General features: G+C 35.0%; 2 protein-coding genes across 5 annotated transcripts; both read left to right on the plus strand.

The window, feature by feature from the left end:
* Nucleotides 1–1937: 1937 nt before the first annotated feature.
* LOC132271106 (glycine-rich RNA-binding protein RZ1C) lies at nt 1938–9628 on the plus strand. Of its 4 annotated transcripts, none has more exons than XM_059772377.1 (4): nt 1938–2089; nt 2260–2404; nt 8469–8956; nt 9214–9628. In XM_059772377.1, the coding sequence occupies exons 2-4, from the start codon at nt 2270–2272 to the stop codon at nt 9458–9460; spliced, it is 870 nt and encodes a 289-aa protein (XP_059628360.1). In that variant the 5' UTR covers nt 1938–2089; nt 2260–2269; the 3' UTR covers nt 9461–9628. The 4 variants fall into 4 exon arrangements, with proteins under 4 accessions (XP_059628360.1, XP_059628361.1, XP_059628362.1 ...); XM_059772378.1 differs by having other exon boundaries at nt 1964–2098; XM_059772379.1 differs by lacking the exon at nt 1938–2089 and adding an exon at nt 2114–2148.
* A 9624-nt stretch (nt 9629–19252) lies between these two features.
* LOC132271107 (protein NUCLEAR FUSION DEFECTIVE 4) lies at nt 19253–21453 on the plus strand. Its single transcript, XM_059772381.1, has one exon. The coding sequence runs from the start codon at nt 19366–19368 to the stop codon at nt 21157–21159; it is 1794 nt and encodes a 597-aa protein (XP_059628364.1). The 5' UTR covers nt 19253–19365; the 3' UTR covers nt 21160–21453.
* The last annotated feature ends 455 nt before the right edge of the window (nt 21454–21908 follow it).

The following is a 21908-nucleotide window of genomic DNA, read 5'->3' on the forward strand; positions in this document are numbered from 1 at the left end:
TTGGATATAATCAAATTATGTGTCCCAATATATAATTTCTGTCCTATTGCTTTTCCTTTCTACCTACTTCACGCTAACCAAACGAACCCTAAAAGAATTGTTACCTTTTACTCTATGCGATTGTAAAAGGTTGAGATGATTATAAGTAGATATGAAAAGGAAAATAAACAAAATAAAATTTCATTGCAAATGCAAACACGTTATTTTGTTGGCTATAATGTCAAATCTTAAGTAATTTATGTTATATGTTAGGGTTAAATGCTCGACACCCCCCTTAAGTTTTATTTTATTGCTTAGTTTTTTTAAAGAAAAAATTAGTTTACCATTATACCCCTTCCTGTATCTAACCAAATGTTCATTTTTCTTTTGGGTTACTTGGGTTTGACTAATGCTTTGACTTTGTTGAAGTACCAATCTCACGCAAACACAGACACACACACACATATGTATATATTTGTGTGTATTTTTGTAATTGCAAAGTTAGATCAGGTGATTAAGGTTAAAATTGTACTTTAAAAAAATGAGTAAGGTTTATTTGGACAATTTGCAACAAGAAAGGGTAATTTTGACATTTAAACTTTCCCCCAACTTCAACTAATTGAATGGGGTGTGAGGAAGTTTAGGCTTTAGCTTAATGAGCAATAAAAGCGAACTTGAAAGTGCTAGAGCATTAAACCCTATATGTTAATATTTATGAACATCATTACTATCTCATGAATAGCAAATAAAGGAATTTTAAAATTAAAGAAGTTGATGTAGCAAAACTTACTTCTGTATTATTATTTGTTTTTTTGGAGGTAGACTGAAGCCCTCCGATATGTTCCAAAATCCTCTTTTTTCCTTTACCTTCTAAAGTTGAAGGTGAGGGTCCAAAATGAGTGTGATTTTTTGCCAAGAAAAAAATCAATAAAAGATTTCGTCTATATGTAAAATATATATTTTTTAAAATATATTTTTTTATTTTCTTGTGCTTAGTTGTGATAAAATATTTACGAGAAAAAAAAAAATTAAATCTAATAAAAATAATTTATTAATCAATTTTAGGCAAGTTATTTTATATGACAAGTTATTTTATATGACCCACTCGATGAACTTAACCTCGACCCTAGGTCACAAAAAACAGGAGCAGGAACAGGAGCGAATTCAAGATTAGTAGCATGAAAGCAGCAAAATCTAAGTCATAGAGAGGGAGAACGGGAGTAAGAGTGCGTGCAGAATGTGAGAGCGGGAGTGTGCTTGGGGCGTGAGAGCGACACTAGTTGAAAAAAATTATATAACTTAGCCTCGACCTATGCCGAAGAAAAAAAATAGAATAATTACACTGACCTTTCCTGAGAGTTGGCCAAATCTCACACAAGTGGAGCGTTTAAGATTTATTACTTTAACCTCCCAAGTTTGGGTGTATGCCCAACAACCTCTCCTCTTCATTAAAACTTGTAAAAAAAAAAAATTTATAAAATAACCAAGTTGTCCTTACACTCATTTTTATTAATTTACAAGATTTTTTTAAGGATAGTGGTGGAGAAGATAGAGAAAGTAATAAGAGATATGAGATAAAATAATTGATTTTTTTTAGATTTTATAATATATTTTGTATTATAAAAATATATACCATATAAGAGTATAATTGACTTTTGATAGCCTAGAATGTTAGAGTGATAAACCTAAGCTCCACCGATGTGAGATTTATCCGAGGCTCATAGGGAGATAAGTGTAATTTATTTAAAAAAAAAAAAAAAAATTCCGGTCAAAACAAAGGGAGCAACAATAAATTCTGCATTTTCTTGTGCTCAAGTGGTGGGAATTGATTGGTCACTATGATCCATACAACATAGGACTCACAGGAGAGGAGCCGATCCCATTCAGCATTCCGCGTTTTTGATGCAACCCAAGGCTTGTACCTTCATTGTTGCGGAGTAAATTTAATTTCAAAGGTACAACCACGTAATCCACGTCCTCGTTGTCTAGGGTTTTCAAAATTCGATCATAATACAAAACGCAGTATATCACTTACCACACGATCTATTTCGACGACCCAACCTACAGTCACAAACCCTAAGGACAAAGTCAGAGGAGGGGCACCATCAACGTAATCTGTGTGTGTGTTTAGGGTGTTCTTCGAATTTTATAGGAACATTTCTTTCTAGGGTTTAGCTTTGTTTTGTTTTGTTTTGCTTGTTTCGATTGGTTTCGAAGTATGGACTCTAGGGTTTTTAAAATTTCAAAATTTTGATTATTTGTTGTTATTGTCTATTTCAGGATATTTACTATGAGAGAGAGAGAGGTTGATATGGCAGGGAAGGAACAAGAAAATCGAATATTTGTGGGAGGGTTGTCTTGGGACGTCAATCAGCGTCAGCTAGAAGAAGAATTCAGTCGTTACGGCAAAATCATCGACTCTCAGGTTCGACTCTTCCTTCATTTTAGATTTCTTCATATCCGTGAATGTGTTTATGATTTATCCTCTTCGTTTAAGTGTAGCAGATATTGTGCCTTCACATTCAAGCCAAACAGTTGTTTTGAGTTTGCTGTTGTCAGTAATGAATCGAGCCAGTGATTCAATGCTCTACAATTTGTACTGGATAATGATTTATGCCCGAATATATCATATATTCATAATTGGTATTAATCTCACGTAGTGAGTGGCTAATTCATGTTAAAGGGGGCTTTTCTCCTCAGAATTTTCCGGTCCTTTTTTTTATTTTTTGGTAGGTTAGGCAAATACTCTGGCTCACACACACCCACAAAAGTCCACTATGGGGCTGATCCCCTCTCACCTCCCCTTTGAGGTTGGAGAGGTTATACGAGCTGGGTTAATGGCCTTGTGATTTTCCACTGGTTCCCAAGATCATGCTTTAAGTGGGTAATGAGTATTGTGCTCCTAACCGCATCATGAATGAATCTGTAAACAGCTATAGCAGACTGACTTATATTGTGGAACATCAAACAAGTGTTTAATAGATTGCCTTCTGCACACCTAGTGCGGAACCCGCTCTCTGTTATGCAAGCATTTTAAAGTCTGTCAGTAAAGATTACACCAGCCTTCTAGGGTATCAATTGCATTAGTGCAATCGGTCTTGGCCTTACAATAAAGCCCGAGTAGAATCCTTGTGCATTTATTGTAAGATTGCATGAATCATGAGATTCTGATTCTACTAGCAATTCTACTCTAAAGCCTTACAATAGTATTCTTGTGCTCTTTTTCTCTTTGAATAACGATATGAGAACAAAATAATATTTTTAAATGATGACCAATACCCATCGAAATGTTCAATGTAAGACAATTATGTCGAATTTCTCTTACTGTTATGTCTCTGCAAGTGCCCTTCCAACTTTGGTTTGGAATAGTAACTGCTCTATCAACTAATCGTGGTCAGTTGATTCCTCATTTTGAGTTGAGTTTGACATTGATTCCTTTGCTTTTCCTTTTTTGATTCGTTTAATTTCTATAATGTGTGATGAAGAAGGGGAGATCTTGCTTTAAAACACTACTTTAAGCCATCCCCTCCAATCTCCATTTCTCTCTCTTAAACTAAGTAAGTTTGGTTTAAAATTTCATTATCTATACAAATCATAATGCCCAGTTTTGTTTCTGCCTGTGGTATGGGTAATGCTCCAGAGTCTCTCATTGCCTTGGGTATGACCCAAGCATATTAATTCAGAACTCTTTCAAAAGTAAATTGGATATTGTAATCGAGCGTGTAATTATACATATATAATTTTTTTTTTTTTTTTTTTGATAAGGTAATTATACATATTTAAATTATTAATGAACTTTTTTCATATTTTGTTTTAAATCTAACATTATAACACTATAATAATTAGTGCTACATAAATTAAACATTTTTCATTCGCATTATGGTTTATATGTTGCACAATTTCTTGGGAGAGTTTTTGAAATTTGAGGTTTTTCAAATATTTTCCTTAGTACTTATGTTTTTCAAGAGCTTTTGGCTTGCTTATGATGTATTTTGAAAAAAATGTAATTTCCACAAATGTTAGTCATATATTTCTCGTTTTTAGAATTTGGTTTCTTAATCCAATTTTACAATCTGGTCCTAAATATCCTCTGAATATCCAACATAAGACGCTGATTTCAACAATTTTTGATTTCAACAATTTTTGATTGTTTGTAATTTTTCTTCTAAACAGATATATCCATATCATTCTTTACTGTTATTGATTAGTTAATTTCATAAGATACATTAAATTATATTGATTATTTAATTTCTTTAAGTACATTAAATCATAAAGTTGATTCACGGTCACGGGCGGTCTGATGCATGCCATTTCTTAAACTATATGTGTATGTATATGAAGATGCATAACTTTTCCGCGGGCAGTCTGATCCAAGCCATTTCTTCCTTTAAACCTTAGTTATCCATCTAACTTGCACCCATTTATATCTTTGTCAATCCTTGCCTTTGTAACGTAAAGATTTAAAAAAAAAAAAAAAATCATTTTGACAATCTTATTGTCCTCAATTGAGTTGAACTACATTTCAACTGTTATTTACAAAGGCATTTTGAGTCTTTGACACTCATCTTTGGTTGATGTGGTTGTAGAACGCTTGGTGGCATTTAAAGTGGTTATTTTTTTAGGCAGACACTCATGAGTTGAGAGGACTGTTCGGAGTTGTGCCTTTTATCCTTTTACATCTCAACTTGTGAGCTCAATGCCTCCTGTTACCAACTTCTCCTTTTTACTTTTTTACAATCCCACAATAAATTTGAGTGAATCTTGTATGTCTGTTTTGCTATTTCTCTTTTTGATCCCATTGTGTTCTAATCTATATGACTGAATACTAAAACTGGTTTAATCTTTTTAAAGCTTCTATGTTCCTATAATATCACAGATTTTTAATTTGCCTTTAATTTGTAATTTGTATTTTCCATCATATTGTTTTGCTATAAGCCGATACATGATTCCTTTGTTTTAAATAGTGTATAAATATAGTTAAAAAGCATAATCCTCAGCTTCGCATGGATAAAACCATCTTGGTTTTTTCCGTTTTGCTTGCAAAATCATTTGCATTAGCGCTAATCTGCACTGTATCAACTTAATCCAGGCAAAATCTGGCCTACCAGAATTAACCTCTCAATGCTTTGCCGAGGTTCATATTGCCAAACAATGTCACTAACACTTTTGTTGATATAATTAATTAGAAATTGTCCTTTTCCTAGTCAACCAGGGCTGATATTTTACATGTTGGATGGTCAACTGACATAATATATGCCCAAATTTGACATGCAATCAGTTGCTTTATGAAAGTTATATTCCCTCCTTTTACAAGAAAAAGATAATGACAACTTCTTGGAGAAGGTTTATCCCCCCAATCAGATTTAGGCCATTGAGTACCTCTCCTATTGAGTTGTTGACCTTTCTCTTTGGTGATCATGTTATAATTCTTATATTTTCTACAAATCAGTGGTTCTTCCCATGTTATGTATTCTCCTCTTCTTTCTCCTTATTGTGATACTAATTGTCGTTATTTGTTTGTGGTGTTTCTTGTGGTGCTGGTTGTGATCTTGGAAATGCCTTAGATGGATTTTGTTGGAATTTTTGGTTCAGTTGGATTGAATCAAGCTGCTGAAGCTGAATGTTTTGTGTACTTATATTGTGTTCAGTTGGTTGTTTTAAGGTTTTCATTCGTAAAAGTTCTCTGTATTCACATAAAGAGATGGCTTCCTATGTGTGGCATGGTTTAGTTGAATGCGGTTAGATTTAGATACTGCCTTGTGACATCTGATGCTTATTTGGAAGATTCCTTACCATAGAAAGAGCCGTGGTTTGAGATACACTAGAAAAGCCACTTCAAGAGTTTTATATGTGATCCAGTGCTGGGAAACAGTAGAATAATCAACAAGTCACATGGTGTAGCAGACTTTGAGAACTTTCCATTTTTTTTAATTTGTGAACATCTATTGTTTCTCACTGCTCAGTGATGTTTACTTTGGTTTTATGACTTAAGTAATTGAAGAGTGCAATCGATCAATATCTGATCTGAACACGTGACTGGCCGACCTCGAACCGTATTGTTTTAGTTGAGGTCATATCTAGCATTCAGAGTTTGTCTCGATTTGGTACCGCTCTTGCAGCCCGCACCGAAACAGCGCTTTACCCCTTGATGTCCAGTCAACTGCTGTGCCTCAACGCATTTCGGGGAGAACCAGCTAGCTCTGGGTTCAAGTGGCATTTCGTCCCATCTGCAATCACTTGAAGAAATTTTTTCTTTTTCGTGTTGAACCTGAGTATATGACATTTAAATGACTATCGATGATGAAGGTTCTCTGGTTCGCGTGGAGAAATTCTTGACTCAAAAATGTGTTGTGATTTGTTTCTCCATGGATGCCGATCAATAACGATCAATCATAATAGGCGTTCCATTGTAACAAAATCAATCATAACTAAGGTAGCATTGTTGGGTGTTGCTGGTTTATGGGACTCAGTTATATCTCATTGCTGCTTTTAGATATGTTATGTGGATAGAATTGCTTGGGTGCTGCCTTCCCATAAACAATTAACCAGTTAAAGTAAAGTCGAGTCACTTGCAGAAGTTCCAGTTTTAAAGCCTGTTTGATGACAATCTTGTCACACATCTTCGTATGTGGGAATATTTAGGCTACAAAATCATCACGACTTGTTTCCAAGGAGCCTCAGGGGCTGCTAATGAAGTATCTGAAGTTTTGGTGGAAATTCTGTTGAAGATTATGCTTTGCCAGAGTTTCCTTCTTCATGGTAAAGACCAGGTTAGCACTCATCGGCTGCAGTAAGTTTATGTGATTCTTAGTGTTTGAAAGCTGGTGCTTGTAGTGGTTGGCTGTTAGTTATAAGAACTAGTTAATGATTAAAGTTTTAGTGAATTCAGGTTTGCTTTAGCCCTGCTAGAATGCTATGTATTTTTAATCTGGAGGATGGGTACTTTTCATCACCCTCAGTTTATCTTTAAAGTGTGTTCTCTCCAAGGTGCAGTCACTTAATTGATAATAGGATGGCATGGATATCAAGAGTTAGCGCATGATATTAGTTGCCTACAGTTTGGAAGTGGGTGGTTTTGTTTCTGCTGATTTAATCTATATTTCGGCACATAGATATGTTTGATGAAGGTGCTTATGGGTCAGGTTTGTTGTCTTGATTTTTTCAGTTCTGCATATATGACTACATGGCCTAAGCTGTCATTTCATGAACGCATTTTTGGATGATTTTTGTGGCTACTGTGCCGACTGATCTGATTAATGCCAGAAGTTGCAGCCGAAAGATGGAGAAATATTGGGCATAATCCTTGAAATTAGTAAGAGCGTGATGATAGCTGAAGTTATTTATATATCATGCAATCATTGATCTGGATTATAGTTAAGTATATTTTTGGAAGGGAAATTATTGCCTAGGAGCTCAGAGAAAGGTAGCGAAGTCTCCATGAAGATTTTTCCCAGCCCGATGCCGCCTTTTTGACTTTATTCATTTACCCGCATTGGTTCTTAACTGTAGATTGGCCACATTTCCTGATATTTTACAGTGTTTTTTTCGGGCAAGTTCTTGTTTGAGAGTTAATGGCTAATTGGCAAGGACATTACTAAAATGAATTAAAATATAATCACTGAAAATCAGACCGAGTGGCATGCTGTAGTTATTCCAGAGGGATTAGATACGTATCAGAGCAAGGTTGCATCTGTTTTATGCCTTGGATTGTGTGGAAAATTGAAGCCAGAGGTAACTTACATGTCAGATGTATAATTTTGTTTCCAGTGAGATTAAATCAGTGGATGGTTGCATCTGTCTTCTGTTGATACTGATATTGGATTGTGTTGAAAATTGAGGCCAGAGGTAAACTTAATATGTCAGCTGATGTATTTCTGCAGTTTTGCTGATTCTTCATTTCGAGTAAGAATTCTTTTTCATATTGAATATTAGCATACATAAAATGCATATGCATAATTCTTATTCAACCTATCATTTCTTAGGCTCTTCATTTTCATCCAGATAAAAGCCAAAGGAAAAGCTATATTCTTTTTCTGCTTGATCACAACTTGCCTGCATGATTTTGTCTGATCATAGTATCTGGCTTCTGCAGCGCCTGTAAAATATTATATGCAGATATGACTGAAATATTTGTTTCTGCACTCACTTCTTTTTTCGGACAATCTGTTCTACTTCCCACGGCAATTCCTCTTTTATTTCTCAAGACAGATGCCATATCTTATTTATTTATTTATTTAACGTCAATTTTAATACTTCGTGCACTTAGTAGTTCTGCATGCTTGTATTGCTTATATTTTCAGTTATATATGTCATTGCTATTTGTGATTTTGTTTTTTATTTAAGTGGTTTCTTTTTTGTTATTGTCATACATTCTATTTATTATCATATTTTCTATCCTGAATTGCTTTTATCTCATCAGTCCTTGGAAAGAAATGTACCATTCATCTCATATTCATCAATGCCGCTACGATTTATTATTGTTCTTGTAGATCATGATGGAAAGAGACACTGGCCGTCCTCGTGGATTTGGGTTTTTGACCTTTGCAGATCGCCGTGGAATGGAAGATGCAATCAGGGAAATGCACGGAAGGGAGTTTGGGGATCGTACTATTTCAGTGAACAAGGCCCAACCAAAAATGGGGGGTGATGATCCAGGCCATGGGTATGGTGGGGGTTATTCATCAGGTGGCAGGGGTAGCTATGGGGGTGGAGATAGGTCCGTTGGGCAAGATGACTGCTTCAAGTGTGGGCGCCCAGGGCACTGGGCCCGTGATTGCCCTTCAGCAGGTGGTGGCCGAGGTGGTGGGGATTTCTCTTCTCGTTCCAGGTTTGGTGGGGGTGGTGGTCGTGGGGATCGCTTTGGGGATCGTGATCGGTACACAGATGATAGGTATGATGGGGGTCGTTATGGTGATAGGGATCGTTATGACAGCAGAGATGACAAATATGGGAGTCGTGACCGCTATGCTAATGACAGGTATCCTGAAATTTTTTGTTATAACAGTGATAGTGATGGGGTCTTAGCCCTTTATATATCTATCTGCATACATTGTTGTAGTAGCTATGATTATGTCTTTCACCTCATATTCGATTTCTCAATGGCAATTAAAACTTTTTGTCTGCAGCAACTGTTTTGATATTGTTAGAAATGGAAATAAGAATACCTCCTTCCTTCTTGTCAATGGCATTGTTATTATGAAAAACTTATGAACTTCTGTCCTTCAATTATTGCAGGTATCCGCCTAGTGGAGATCGCTTTGGAGGTGACAGGTATGGGGGTTCAGACCGGTACCCTCAAAATGGTTATGGCAAAGAGAGAGGAGGCTATGATAGGGATGGAGGCCCAAGAGGGGGTGGGGACAGGTATGTAGGTGGAGGTGGAGGACCATCACGCTACGAGGGAAGAAACTACAGGGACCGGGCAGGTCCTTATGACCGCCCTAGGAGGGGAGGTCGTCCATCTTCCTACGATCGCTACTGAAGTTTTATTTTTGTTTGCAATCTCACGAACCTTGGATGTTTGTAGATACACTACTAGTATTTGGTATTTTTAGCTACATTTCAATTATAGGATGTTGCACTTGGATTCATGTTTACACTGCACTTGAGTTTTTATTTTATGTTGGTGTTATCTGCTTCACAGCCTTCACCTTTTTTTTGTATAAATATCCGAGATCAAAGCCATTAATTGTTTTTGTACAGGTTTTTAAGGGCAAAGCTGTTTTTGCCATTGGATCACAAAGCCATTGGTAGATTCTTACAACCTGGATTGGAAAATCTTGGTGGTTCGGTCTCGCTTTATGTCTATGTTGATAGCCTATTTTATTAGAAGTTCGCTTGCCGTGGGGCGGCGACTGGCTATTCGTGTTACCTTCTTGTATCGGTATTTTGTTATATGTATTGACACGAATGTTAGGCGTAACGAGTAATTAAACTGGTCATTTTTAACGCTAACCCGATACTTTGAGTTAATCGAGTGTCTGATTGGGTTCATAATGTGTAAATTCCAATTCTGGTTGAGTTAATCGTCATAATGTGTAAATTCGTTGATACGCGATTAAGTCAAAGTTAAACTCACCTATTTGCTTAATTAAGTAGTTAAACTTGCTAGTAAGTTGCACGAGTCAAACTCACTCAGTAGCATACCATAGCCTAATTAAGTTAAAGTTAAATTTACTTATTAGCTTACCAAGGCCTAATTTATTGAACACATCTTCTGTCATGTTAACACTTCATGATGTCGTGTTTGCTTGTTACAATCTAATTTATTGAACACATGTTTACACTTTCATGATGTCGTGTTTGAGTTGGTGTTTGCTTGCTGTATCCTAATTTATTGAATGTGATGTGTTTGCTGGTTTGAATAATGTTCCCTTCCAAGAATGGCATGAACAAGTTATTTGAATAGTATATACCCGAGATCATAACCATTATGCAAATGAACACTAGAGAATATGGAAAAAATGAAAAGAAAAATATCACACTCAAGTGAGGTGTAGTAGACTAGTAGTAGTAGTACATATACTTGGATATGTAAAAACGTTGACTTTCCCTCCTTTACGGTCTATATGTGTTGGCTTCTTTTTCTTCGTCTTTATTGTTTTCCAAAGCAGATTCTAGAATGAGACAGTGCCTTAAAAATTTGGTCATTGACCACTGTAGTGGTCTTAGAGCCACTAATATGGTAGAAAAATAATTAATATAATTCAAATTAATCTTGCACGTATATGATGTAATTGGGCCACTATTTTCAATGGTACACTGGACTCCCATAAAAAGTTCTTGATATTTGCAGTTTATAGGTCCCCATGCTTGAATTTTCAACCCATGTCCAAATCGGGGGTGGCGGGAGGGGAGAATGGAGTCTGCACTAGTGTATCTGATGCATTGAGGGACGACTGTGATTGTTCACGTTTATAATAAGCTCACACATTTAAACGACCACAACTATTTAGTGTGGTACTCTATTGTGCTGTTATTCACCTAATCCTAACTTGAGGGAGACAATAAAGTCAAATTTTTATTTTTTTGGTACAAGGGCATGTAGCCGAAATTTGGTTTTCCAGCCCTTGTGGGGTCCATTTAAATGGAAAGATGGTCTGAATTTGTTGAATATTATTTTCTTAATATGTTTTTAAAATTAAAAAAACAATATGGGTTTTTACCTATCAAATTCATATTTTCCATACACTTCACAAGAAGCATCATGCACTGCTTGTTCCCTTTCTGGAAGATGGGCGCTGCCGACGTAGCTGATGATGGAAGAGTTAGTGGTGCAGCTGGCGCTAAAAGGTTGAATATTGCAACAAACGATAAAATTGTAAGGACAGTGATTGGAGAACAAACTTCATCGTCCTGGTGACGTGGGCTAGTGAAAACTTGACACCTATTCAAAAGAATTATATAATATTAAAAAATAAAAAATTTGAATGAGACTCTTTTTTAGAGCATCTCCAATCCACCTACTGTATGAGTTGCCAATTCAAAATATAGCAGGTGAGTTAAAATTGAGCTCTCCAATGGGTTATTATATCACCTGTCAAATTTTGCCTTTATTATTTTTGATGCTAAATCTAAGAGCAACTCCAATGCAAAATGCCATTTTAAGCTGTCAAATCTATATTTTGAGAGGCACCAGAGTGTCAAAATGCTATATTTTAACAACTCTGCTCCAATGGTGCATTTCGCAAAATGCTATTTTTTGACACAACCATTATACTTTTTCAACTACCATTCCCATCATTCATATTTGCGTCAGTTATATTAATGTTAGACACATTCTAAATAAAGTTGTAGAATCATTTTAACCTTTTGTCTGATCAATCACAAAATTTTCCTAATTACCTCCGAAACTTTTTGTCTTTTCATCACAAACGATCAACAAAGGAACATATGAAGCAACCTGAAATGTCTTATACAATTACAAGATTCCCAACACATTAGCCAAATTATTAAATCTTTAATCCGGTAACATACATATCTGAACTTCTTATTTAAATCATTTTAAAATCTTTATCCAAATCAATCTCAATATTTTCCTAACTTCCTCCAAAAATTTGCATTCTTTCATTGCCAAACAATCAATTAAAAAAAATATATAAAATTAATATAAAGAATTCTTCATCAGAACCCATTCGGCTAGTAGCCAAACACTTACATTCTTATTAGTGTAATAGATACATACATATACATGTGTACAAATGGATCAACTAAAACATGGTGCGAAAATAAATATTCTTACATCCTCTAAAATCTTTTTGTACAATTTATCTTATCCAACTATTTGATTAAATGCCTCAATTTTGTTTGTTTATGCATGCCAAATATCAACCAAATGCAAGTGTTTGATTAACTATTTTTGGTAAGTAAGAACAAATACAAGCGCTGGGTGTAATCAGCACTACATAATGATATCAAAAACCAAATTGTGAAATTTTCTAAACCTTGCACACCTTATGTAATGTGTTTTTTTTTGGAATCATGAATTATTCTTTCTTGCTAAAAAAAATTAAACCTTGCACACCATCAGATGTGCTGACTCGGCTAAGTCTGATGTGATTTTTAGTCCCGCCGGCGAATACTAGACTCATCCAAGTCTATTGTGACTCGTTCGATACATAGAGACTCGGCCGAGCCTTAAGAGAAACAAAGATATCAACCATGATTTTGAGTTAAGAGAATAGCAGAATGTATAGGCATTGCAATTTCAAGAGGCATCAAAATAAAAAAAAAATCTAAATATGAAACACATAATGACTAACAAGTGTGAGCAAACCACAGATTGAAGAACAAGTTGGGTAATGAAAATTTTGAGAGAAACAGAGAGACGGATCATAGAAATTTTGAGTTTTTTCAACAAAATTTACAGATCTGAGAATATATATATATGAGGATGAGAGGGGAAGGGAAAATACAGATCTGAGAATTTTTATCCGGTCACCGTCGATAATCGATGTCGTTGCAGAAGAGAGAGAGAAAGATCGTTGCAGTTGCAGACGAGAGGGAGAGAGGGACAACAGGGCAACGCAACCGAGAGAAAAGAGGGGACATGAACGTGATGGACATAAAGCCGTTCTAAACGGCGTCGTACAGAGAGAGGGAAGAGGCTTGCCAAAAAAATTGGCAGCTCCTATATATGAGATAAAATTTGACATTCTCAAATTTTAACAGCCCAAATGAAGGCCCATTGGAGAGCCCAACTTTTACACCTCTGCTATATTTTGAATTTCGCAACCCAAAATAGAAGGGCATTGGAGATGCTTTAACAAAACAAATAGCAATAGCTATTTGCCTTTTTTGTTGCCTGCCGTGTCTTTCTCTCTCTCTCTGTGCCAAAATCTCTCTCTTCAATGGCAGAAACTGGTGCCCTCTGCTTCGCCACTCTTTCTTCTTCTCTTACTTCTACTTCTTCGCCCCCAATCGCTCTCTTCCTTCCTCCATTTCAGAACAAAAGCTTCCAATTCCGGCAATTTCCTCGGCGACGATCCAATTGGATTCTATATATACATATATTTAAAAAAGATCATAAAAAATTTCACCAAATAGGATTTAGTTTGCAAAACCAGAATTATAGACCTTGATTAGTTGATTTAGAAAAAAAATTAAAACAAAACCCATACGTACAAGTTAGCAGTTGCAGAGAGAGAGAGGGGGCAAGCTTAAGAGTTGAGAGACAACGGCTGAAGCTTGTGAATGGTGAACCTGAAATGGAATAGCGGGCGATGGAAACTGATAGATATGGGTTTTGAACTTCTGATTCTTGTTGATTTTGTAGTTTGCAGTTGCAGAAGAGAGAAGGGGGAGGGGGGTAGAGAACAAGAATAGAGATGGAGGCGATTGGGGAGGCTGAAATGATTTGCCCTAAAACTATATATGGCGATTTAGGAGGCTGAAATGATTTGCCCTAAATATATATATATTTTAAATAATAATATAATCAAATATATATAATATACATATATATATATATATATAATATAATATATATATATATTTGAAAAAGAAAAAAAAATTATATAATAATATAATCAAATATATATATATATATATATATTTTTTTTTTGGGTTCTTTTTTGACCAAATATTTTAGATTTTTGATTCTTTTTAATTAAGTTTAATTTTAATTTCCTTCTAATGCCTACAACTTGACTTGGAATGTGCCTAATATTAATATTACTGATGCAAATATGAATGGTGGGAATAGTAGTTGAAAAAGATTAGTGGTTGTGTAAAAAAATAGCATTTTATATAAAATGCATCATTAGAGCAGAATTGCTAAAATATAGCATTTTGACATTGTAGCATTGTCAAAATATAGATTTGGCATCCGAATTTAACATTTTACGATTGGAGATGCTCTTAATTGCTTTAAAGGAAGAACCCATCTGAAAAAAAAAAAAAAAAAAAAAAAAAGGTCCTCTTTGATCTAAAAAATATCATACCTTGGGAATCACTCCCCACCCTAAGCCACCACCATAGCCACTCCCCACCCTAAGCCGCCGCCATAGCCACTCCCCACCTGACGAATATTATTCAATATAACGATTGTGAGTTCGAATCTTCTCTCTTACTCAAGTTTTTAACTTAAATATGGAGTTAGTGCGGCCCGGTGAAAGGCCATCTAATGAGAAATCTTAAAGAATTAAATAAAAAAGTGTATAAAAATGGGGAAAACATTTCAGTTACTCTCCCACTGGATTGGTCAGTGAGAGGTAAAAAACACTAACTTTGACGGTTGAGTTAAATTCAATATTTACCTAACTTTTAATATATACATATAACTTTCGTATGCAACATTTTTATTATTTAATTAATTGACTTTTATTTCATGGCTCCTCAATTGGTTTCCTTGGCTCATATCTATGTATATATAATATTAAAAAATAAAAAATAAAAAATTTGAATGAGACTGTTTTTAATTGCTTAAAAGGAAGAACCCATCCGAAAAAAGAAAAAAACAGAAAAAGAAAAAAAAAAAAGGAGGTCCTCTCTAATCTAAGTATCATAATACCTAGGGAATCATTCCCCACCCTAAGCCAACACCACAGCCACTCCCCACCCTGACTAATCGTATTCCATATGCCGATTGTGAGTTCGAATCTTCTTTTTGCTCAAGTTTCTAATTTAAATCTTATTCGTATCATGAAGTTAGTACGACTTGGGTGAAAGGTCATCTAATGAGAAAAATATATAAAATTGGGAAAAAAAAAAATTCTTTTTTAGTTACTCTCACTATATTGGTCCATTAAAGGATGAAAAAAATTAACTTGGTGGTTGAGTTAAATTTATATTTACCAAATTTTTAATATATACATATAACTTTGGGGTAAGATTTAATTTGTGGTATAAGAATTAAAGTTGTACAATTCGACCGAATCCTATGCAACTACGATTCAAAATTTTTGATTTGGAGAAGTTTTGAGAATTGAGTGATTTAGATCTATTTTTGAAGTAGGGGTAAACTAACCCTACGAACCTAATTTTGTTTGGATAAATGTTCTGTATATATATTTTAATTTTTGTTGAATTGTTTTAAAGGGAAGTTGTTTTAAAGTGAGGTTATTTTGAGTTTTAATTTTATTTTATTTTACTAAAAAGGTAAAGTTAAGTGGTATAATAATATACTTTGTATAATATATTATATAAAAGTACTTTTTTACATATGGTAAAATAAAAATAATTTTTTTTCTTGACTTGCTGACTTGGTGGTGACAAAATTATAGTGAGAATATTTTTTTTTTCAATAAAATTGTGCATTTAGTTGCATCACAAGTCACAATAAGTGTATATACATAATTAAATTTTTATAAATTGTAAACTTCAGAGACCATGTATATCTTATCCAAGATTCCCTCCAGCCTTATAAGGGGAACTTAATTCTTCTTTATAGAAGACGTGGCATGATATGTATGCATATGAATAGAATAATTGCAATAAAAATTAATACATTTTTAATTAGATCCAAAATTTAAAAACTAAAATAAGAAGAGTGATTGGGCTTTGAATGGATCACAAGTAATTTAATTTGTAAATAAAAAACGTGAAAGATTCACAGCTCTTAATACATAATTTAAAGTCCTATTAAACGCATAAGGAGAAGGTCGTGATCACTTTATATGTAGAGTGAACCCTACAAATAAAGTGATGAACCCCATCTCATGCTTGGGGGATCCCACTCTCAGAATTTTCGATCCATACCAAAAAAACAGAATAAAAAATAGGAGATAATATATTTTAATTCCATTTTTATTCTTTTGGTAACTAGATAGCTAATATGAATGTCATTTTCCATGGCCTTTCTGAATAACACAACTTTGTCCACATTCTGGATGATGGGCAACCGTGTTTGTACGTGTGTCACCGATCACTGTGTGTGTGTGTGAGAGAGAGAGTGATTGGCATTGACTTCCGAATTCCATGCTGGGAAGTAGCTACTTAATTTGTACATATGGAGAATTATTTATTCTTAAGCAAGATTAATCTAATTTGACAGCTTGAAAACAACCACGTTAGAAATTGTAACAAATAATAAATAATTATAATAATAGCAACTACAAAGTTAAATTAATAGTTTTTAGTATCGTAGTCTAATCAAGGAAATAAAATTTCTCTAGAATCTGATCCCGTGAACCTTCGAAACACGTGCATGCACATGCGTGTAAATGAAAGTCTTCTTCTGTTGGTGAAAATCCAACTGCAATAAAAACCAAATATTCAATAATATTATTTTTTAAGTAATTAAAGGGCAATTGTTCTAGATCTTCTTTATTAATATTTAAAAAGCAACCATGTTTGTCAAGTCGACGGAATTAAAAAAGGAAAAACTACATGACACGAGGCATGAATTTGAAAGTTTTGATAGATCATATCCAAAATAAGATGATAATATAATTAATTAAAGAATTAAAATTATTTTTTTAATTTTTTTACAAGACAAAAATGGTTAGAAGTTAAATTAGCAGGTATAAATAATCCAAAGTATGGCACTCCAAAATTTACTGAAGACAGTAACCCATTGGACTATCAAAGAATTTACAAAAAAAATTAAAATCATAAAACCCTGTCTATTATTAAAATCGTGCATAAAATATTAAAATCTTAGTAAAATAAAAATAAAATAAAATAAATCTAAATTAACAAAACTTATCATACCTCCAAACTTATAACAAACCCCATTAAATGAGAAATGAGTTGTGAAATGTTAAATTTGTCATTACTATTTAATATTAAATTAAAAATTATAATTATTATTTTAAAATTATAAAAATAATATCAGGAACAAGAAATACGTCATCAATCTCTAGTCAGATAACAATACAATTAATATTAAACAATATTATTATAAATAAGTATTTTTATAATTTTAAAATAATAATTATAATTTTTAATTTAATAATAATTAATAAAATCAAATTTAAAATTTCACAATCCATTTATCAAGTCGGTCACCGTTATAAAAGTAATTTAATATGTTTTGTTAGCTAATTCTACGTAAAATTTATTGCACCTTTTCAAATTGATAGACTAATCAAAGTATCAAGCCAATCAGATTTTTTGCGTACCGAATCATCACTTGGATACCAAAATTTTCAATATGCTGAGGTATATATATACGAATACAAAAGATCACCATTTGTGTCCTTGTCCAACAGTCGTGTTCTAAAAGAGCAGAACAATGTGTGTCAGTCTATGTGTGTTTGTATTTATATATGTATATATATTGATTAAGTAACTGTCTTTATATGTGATCATGATGCATGATGGCGCATGAATGAACAAATTTTAACCACACGTATTTGTGTAGAGATAGTTTGAATTTTGACTAGTCTTTTGCTGGTGTGATCATTTGACCAGTTTATTATTCAACATTAAGAATTCAAAGCTGAGAGAAAGGTGTGTCATCAATTTTAGGGTTATCAAATCAATTATTTAATTTTCTTGTTATATAGGAGTATTATTTTGATAAAACATGTTTACATGTGAACATGACATTTAATGAAAAGGAGGCAAATCATATTTGGTGATAGGTTTTTTTTGTACTTCGCTGTATCGATCTTGTTAAAATGAAATGGGGATAGGTTTGTATGGTTTTGTCCACAACTTATAACAAATAGAGAAAAATGTGGATTGGTTGCATGGTTTGTTTGATAATGGATGTAAATTAACATTGAATAACAAATACGCCTAATTTTTTTTATGGACTTGTATATTAATTTGTAATAGTAAACTGAAATACTCTATATTGTTTAGTGATCACACACACACACACACACACACATATATATATATATCAGTATACGAGATTGTGAAGAATTTGTTTCCTTGTTGAATTCGTGACCTTCCGAAGCAACCTTCTAATTACGCTAAGACGACGTCAATGCAAATTCAAACAAAAATAAAAAATTATTTTCATTAAAAATCCTACAAACTTCTTCACCAATAAAAACTAGTTAGGTTTTGCAATTGTAGATTAAGCATTCATTATGAAACTTTTGGCTCGACAAGATTTTATAAAATGAATAAACTACTAACTAATTAAGAAGAGTTAAAAAAAAAAAAAAAAACGAGTCGTCAAATTTTCAGTTCTCGTGCTTACTCTTTTTTAGGTTGATCTTTCTCTCTCCATACATTATGGAGTGGAGTATACAACTTAAGTATATATCATCATATAAAAAACAGGGATTTGAATATTTGATCATGTCAATATTATGACTTCACAATTTCCACGGGGAACAAAATAATCCACACAAAGATTGTGAGAATATTAAAAGATATATGTTACCCCTACACTTCAACTTACTTATTATATCCAAAGCAGATATTCGGGATTGTCTATATATATACACTTTCGATATAATAAGTTGTAGTGCCAGACTTACCCTCTAAATTGTAGGTTGATGACTTGCACTTAGCAAAATTAACTCAAAATTTAAAACTACTTGGTTATAATCCAGTATAATTTGATTCTAGTACAGTATGATTTAAAACTACTTGGTAATAAGAAATAGCAATGGCCTTATAACCATAAAAGGCAACATTGCTTCCCTTACACTGTATATATATATATATATATATATATTATATATATATACAATCTATAGATACACTCTATTTAGAATATTCAAATGGATAACTTAAATTTCAAAACTCAACTTCCCAAATTTCTCACAATTATTGTTCTAAAAATATCTTAGTTGTCCCATATATAATTTTCAACTTCCTCATATTCTAACTCTCTTTATTGACTCTTCTTCCAAGTCTCTCTCACTCTCTCATGTACTATTGATTATAAGACCCCACATTTCCCTTCTTTCATTTACCAATTGTACATAACAAACTCAGAAGAAGTGTAACAAACTTCCTCAATAGCAAAAGCTAGCTATAGAGATGGTGTTTGCTACCGGTGGTGGTGGTGGCGGTGGTGGTGCCAACATGAAATCCCTAACCCTACAAATCCTCAACGGCCGGTGGTTCATGGTGTTTGCCTCCTTCCTCATCATGTCCGCGGCCGGTGCAACCTACATGTTTAGCCTCTACTCCCAAGACATCAAAGACGCCCTTGGCTATGACCAAACCACCCTAAACCTCCTCAGCTTCTTCAAGGACCTCGGGGCCAACGTCGGAGTCCTCTCCGGCCTCATCAACGAGGTCACTCCGCCGTGGGTGGTCCTCTCCATCGGCGCGGTCCTCAACTTCTTCGGCTACTTCATGATCTGGCTCGCCGTCACCAAAAAAATCGCCACCCCACACGTCTGGCACATGTGTCTCTACATCTGCATCGGAGCCAATTCGCAGTCCTTCGCCAACACCGGAGCTCTTGTCACCTGTGTCAAGAACTTCCCGGAGAGCCGGGGCGTCGTGTTGGGGCTTCTCAAGGGTTTTGTTGGCCTGAGTGGAGCTATCATCACACAAATATACCATGCAGTGTACGGGGACGATTCGAAGTCTCTCATTCTGCTCATAGGGTGGCTCCCGGCTGTTATATCCATGGCATTTCTCCGAACAATCCGAATCATGAAGGTGGTTCGACAGGCGAACGAGCTCAAAGTGTTCTATAGATTCCTCTATTTATCACTAGGGCTTGCAGGGTTTTTAATGGTGATCATCATACTCCAAAAGAGGCTTCAATTCACGCGAAGCGAGTACGGTGTTAGTGCTGTCATGGTCATCCTCTTGCTCATTCTTCCACTTGCTGTTGTTGTCAATGAAGAATACAATCTTTGGAAGGTCAAGAAACAGCCCATGAATGAGGTCAAAATCATTACAGAGAAGCCGAATCCGGACACCCCTTTACCACCACCACCACCACCACCACCTGCATCCACCATGGCCACCGGACTCCCCACCTCGAACAACCAACATGTTTCTTGCTTCCAAAACGTGTTCCGGCCACCGGACAGAGGCGACGACTACACTATCCTCCAAGCCCTCTTCAGCATAGACATGATGATCCTATTTTTGGCGACCATTTGCGGAGTGGGAGGGACATTGACGGCCATAGACAACTTGGGGCAGATTGGGACCTCACTCAGCTACCCAAAACGGAGCATTAGTACCTTTGTATCCCTAGTGAGCATATGGAATTACCTAGGCCGGGTTGTGGCCGGTTTCATGTCCGAAATCTTCTTAAAAAAGTACAAATTCCCTAGGCCTCTCATGCTCACTCTCACACTAGTATTATCATGTGTGGGGCATCTTCTCATTGCCTTTGGTGTCCCCAATTCTCTCTACGTCGCGTCGATAATCATCGGGTTTTGCTTCGGTGCTCAATGGCCATTGCTGTTCGCTATCATTTCTGAGATCTTTGGCCTTAAGTACTACTCCACACTGTACAATTTCGGGTCAGTGGCTAGTCCAATTGGGTCATATTTGCTCAATGTGAAGGTCGCTGGTCACTTGTATGATAAGGAGGCTGAGAGGCAAATGAAGGCTCTAGGGCTTAAAAGGAAGTCTGGTGAGGACTTGGATTGCACTGGGGTGGACTGCTTCAAACTGGCTTTCATTATAATTACCGCGGTGACGGCGTTCGGGGCATTTGTTTCCCTCATTTTGGTGATTAGGACTAGGAAGTTTTACAAGAGTGATATTTACAAGAAGTTCCGGGAGGAGGCGGAGGCGGCGGAGATGGAAATGGCAGCGGCCGGAAACGGCGTCGGACCGGCGGGGACGAGAGGAGGTTGAAGATTGGTGGATTGTAATGTTTAGGGTTAGGTTGATGGATACTTATACGACTCAAAAAGTTAAAAAAAAAAGGTTAGATTCATAACCAATAGATATTCATGTGAGTTTTACATTGTTCCAGAAACACACAGACAGATGGTGTGTGTGGGATCTACCTCTACTTGTACTTTAAAAGGCATTTCAGTATAAATATGTAGAAGAAACATGGGAGGTTGTACGGTGGTTTGTAATGTTTTTGTGTTTCACTGATATGCTATTCAAACTTAATAATTTAGTCGAGAATCTTAATCTCTAGAGTTTTGACTTTATCAAATTATATTCTCAACTGTGTTATTAGGTCGGAGAATCATTATTATGTTTTAATTGATGGCATTAGGTTCGAGAAATCATTATTGTGTTTCAATTTGTGGCTATCAGATAAACTCTCGGTTACTCTCTCCGGCCCCACCATTCAAGTAGTATTTTAAATTAGGAAATTTGTAAAGTTGGGAGAGAATCGAACCCACACCCAAATGCTAGATATAATTTTCGTCTAGCACTTAGAGGCTTCCCTTCCACCAACTCTGCAGGCGTCCTTGGGGTGTAGCTAATGTTTTCTTGATTGACCATCTCTAGTCTTTATCCAATTGTTTCTGGTTACCAAAATGCAACTGTATTGATTTGACGAAGAATATAGTTCATTTGGTAGTTGAACATGCTTTGAATGACCTACTAAAAAATAAATAAATAAAAAAGTTGATTTGAATATT

The sequence above is a fragment of the Cornus florida genome, unplaced genomic scaffold (assembly GCF_030987335.1).
Source record: "Cornus florida cultivar Cherokee Brave unplaced genomic scaffold, ASM3098733v1 CherokeeBrave_3.0.0_Hap2_Chr08, whole genome shotgun sequence".
NCBI classification, from domain to species: domain Eukaryota; kingdom Viridiplantae; phylum Streptophyta; class Magnoliopsida; order Cornales; family Cornaceae; genus Cornus; species Cornus florida.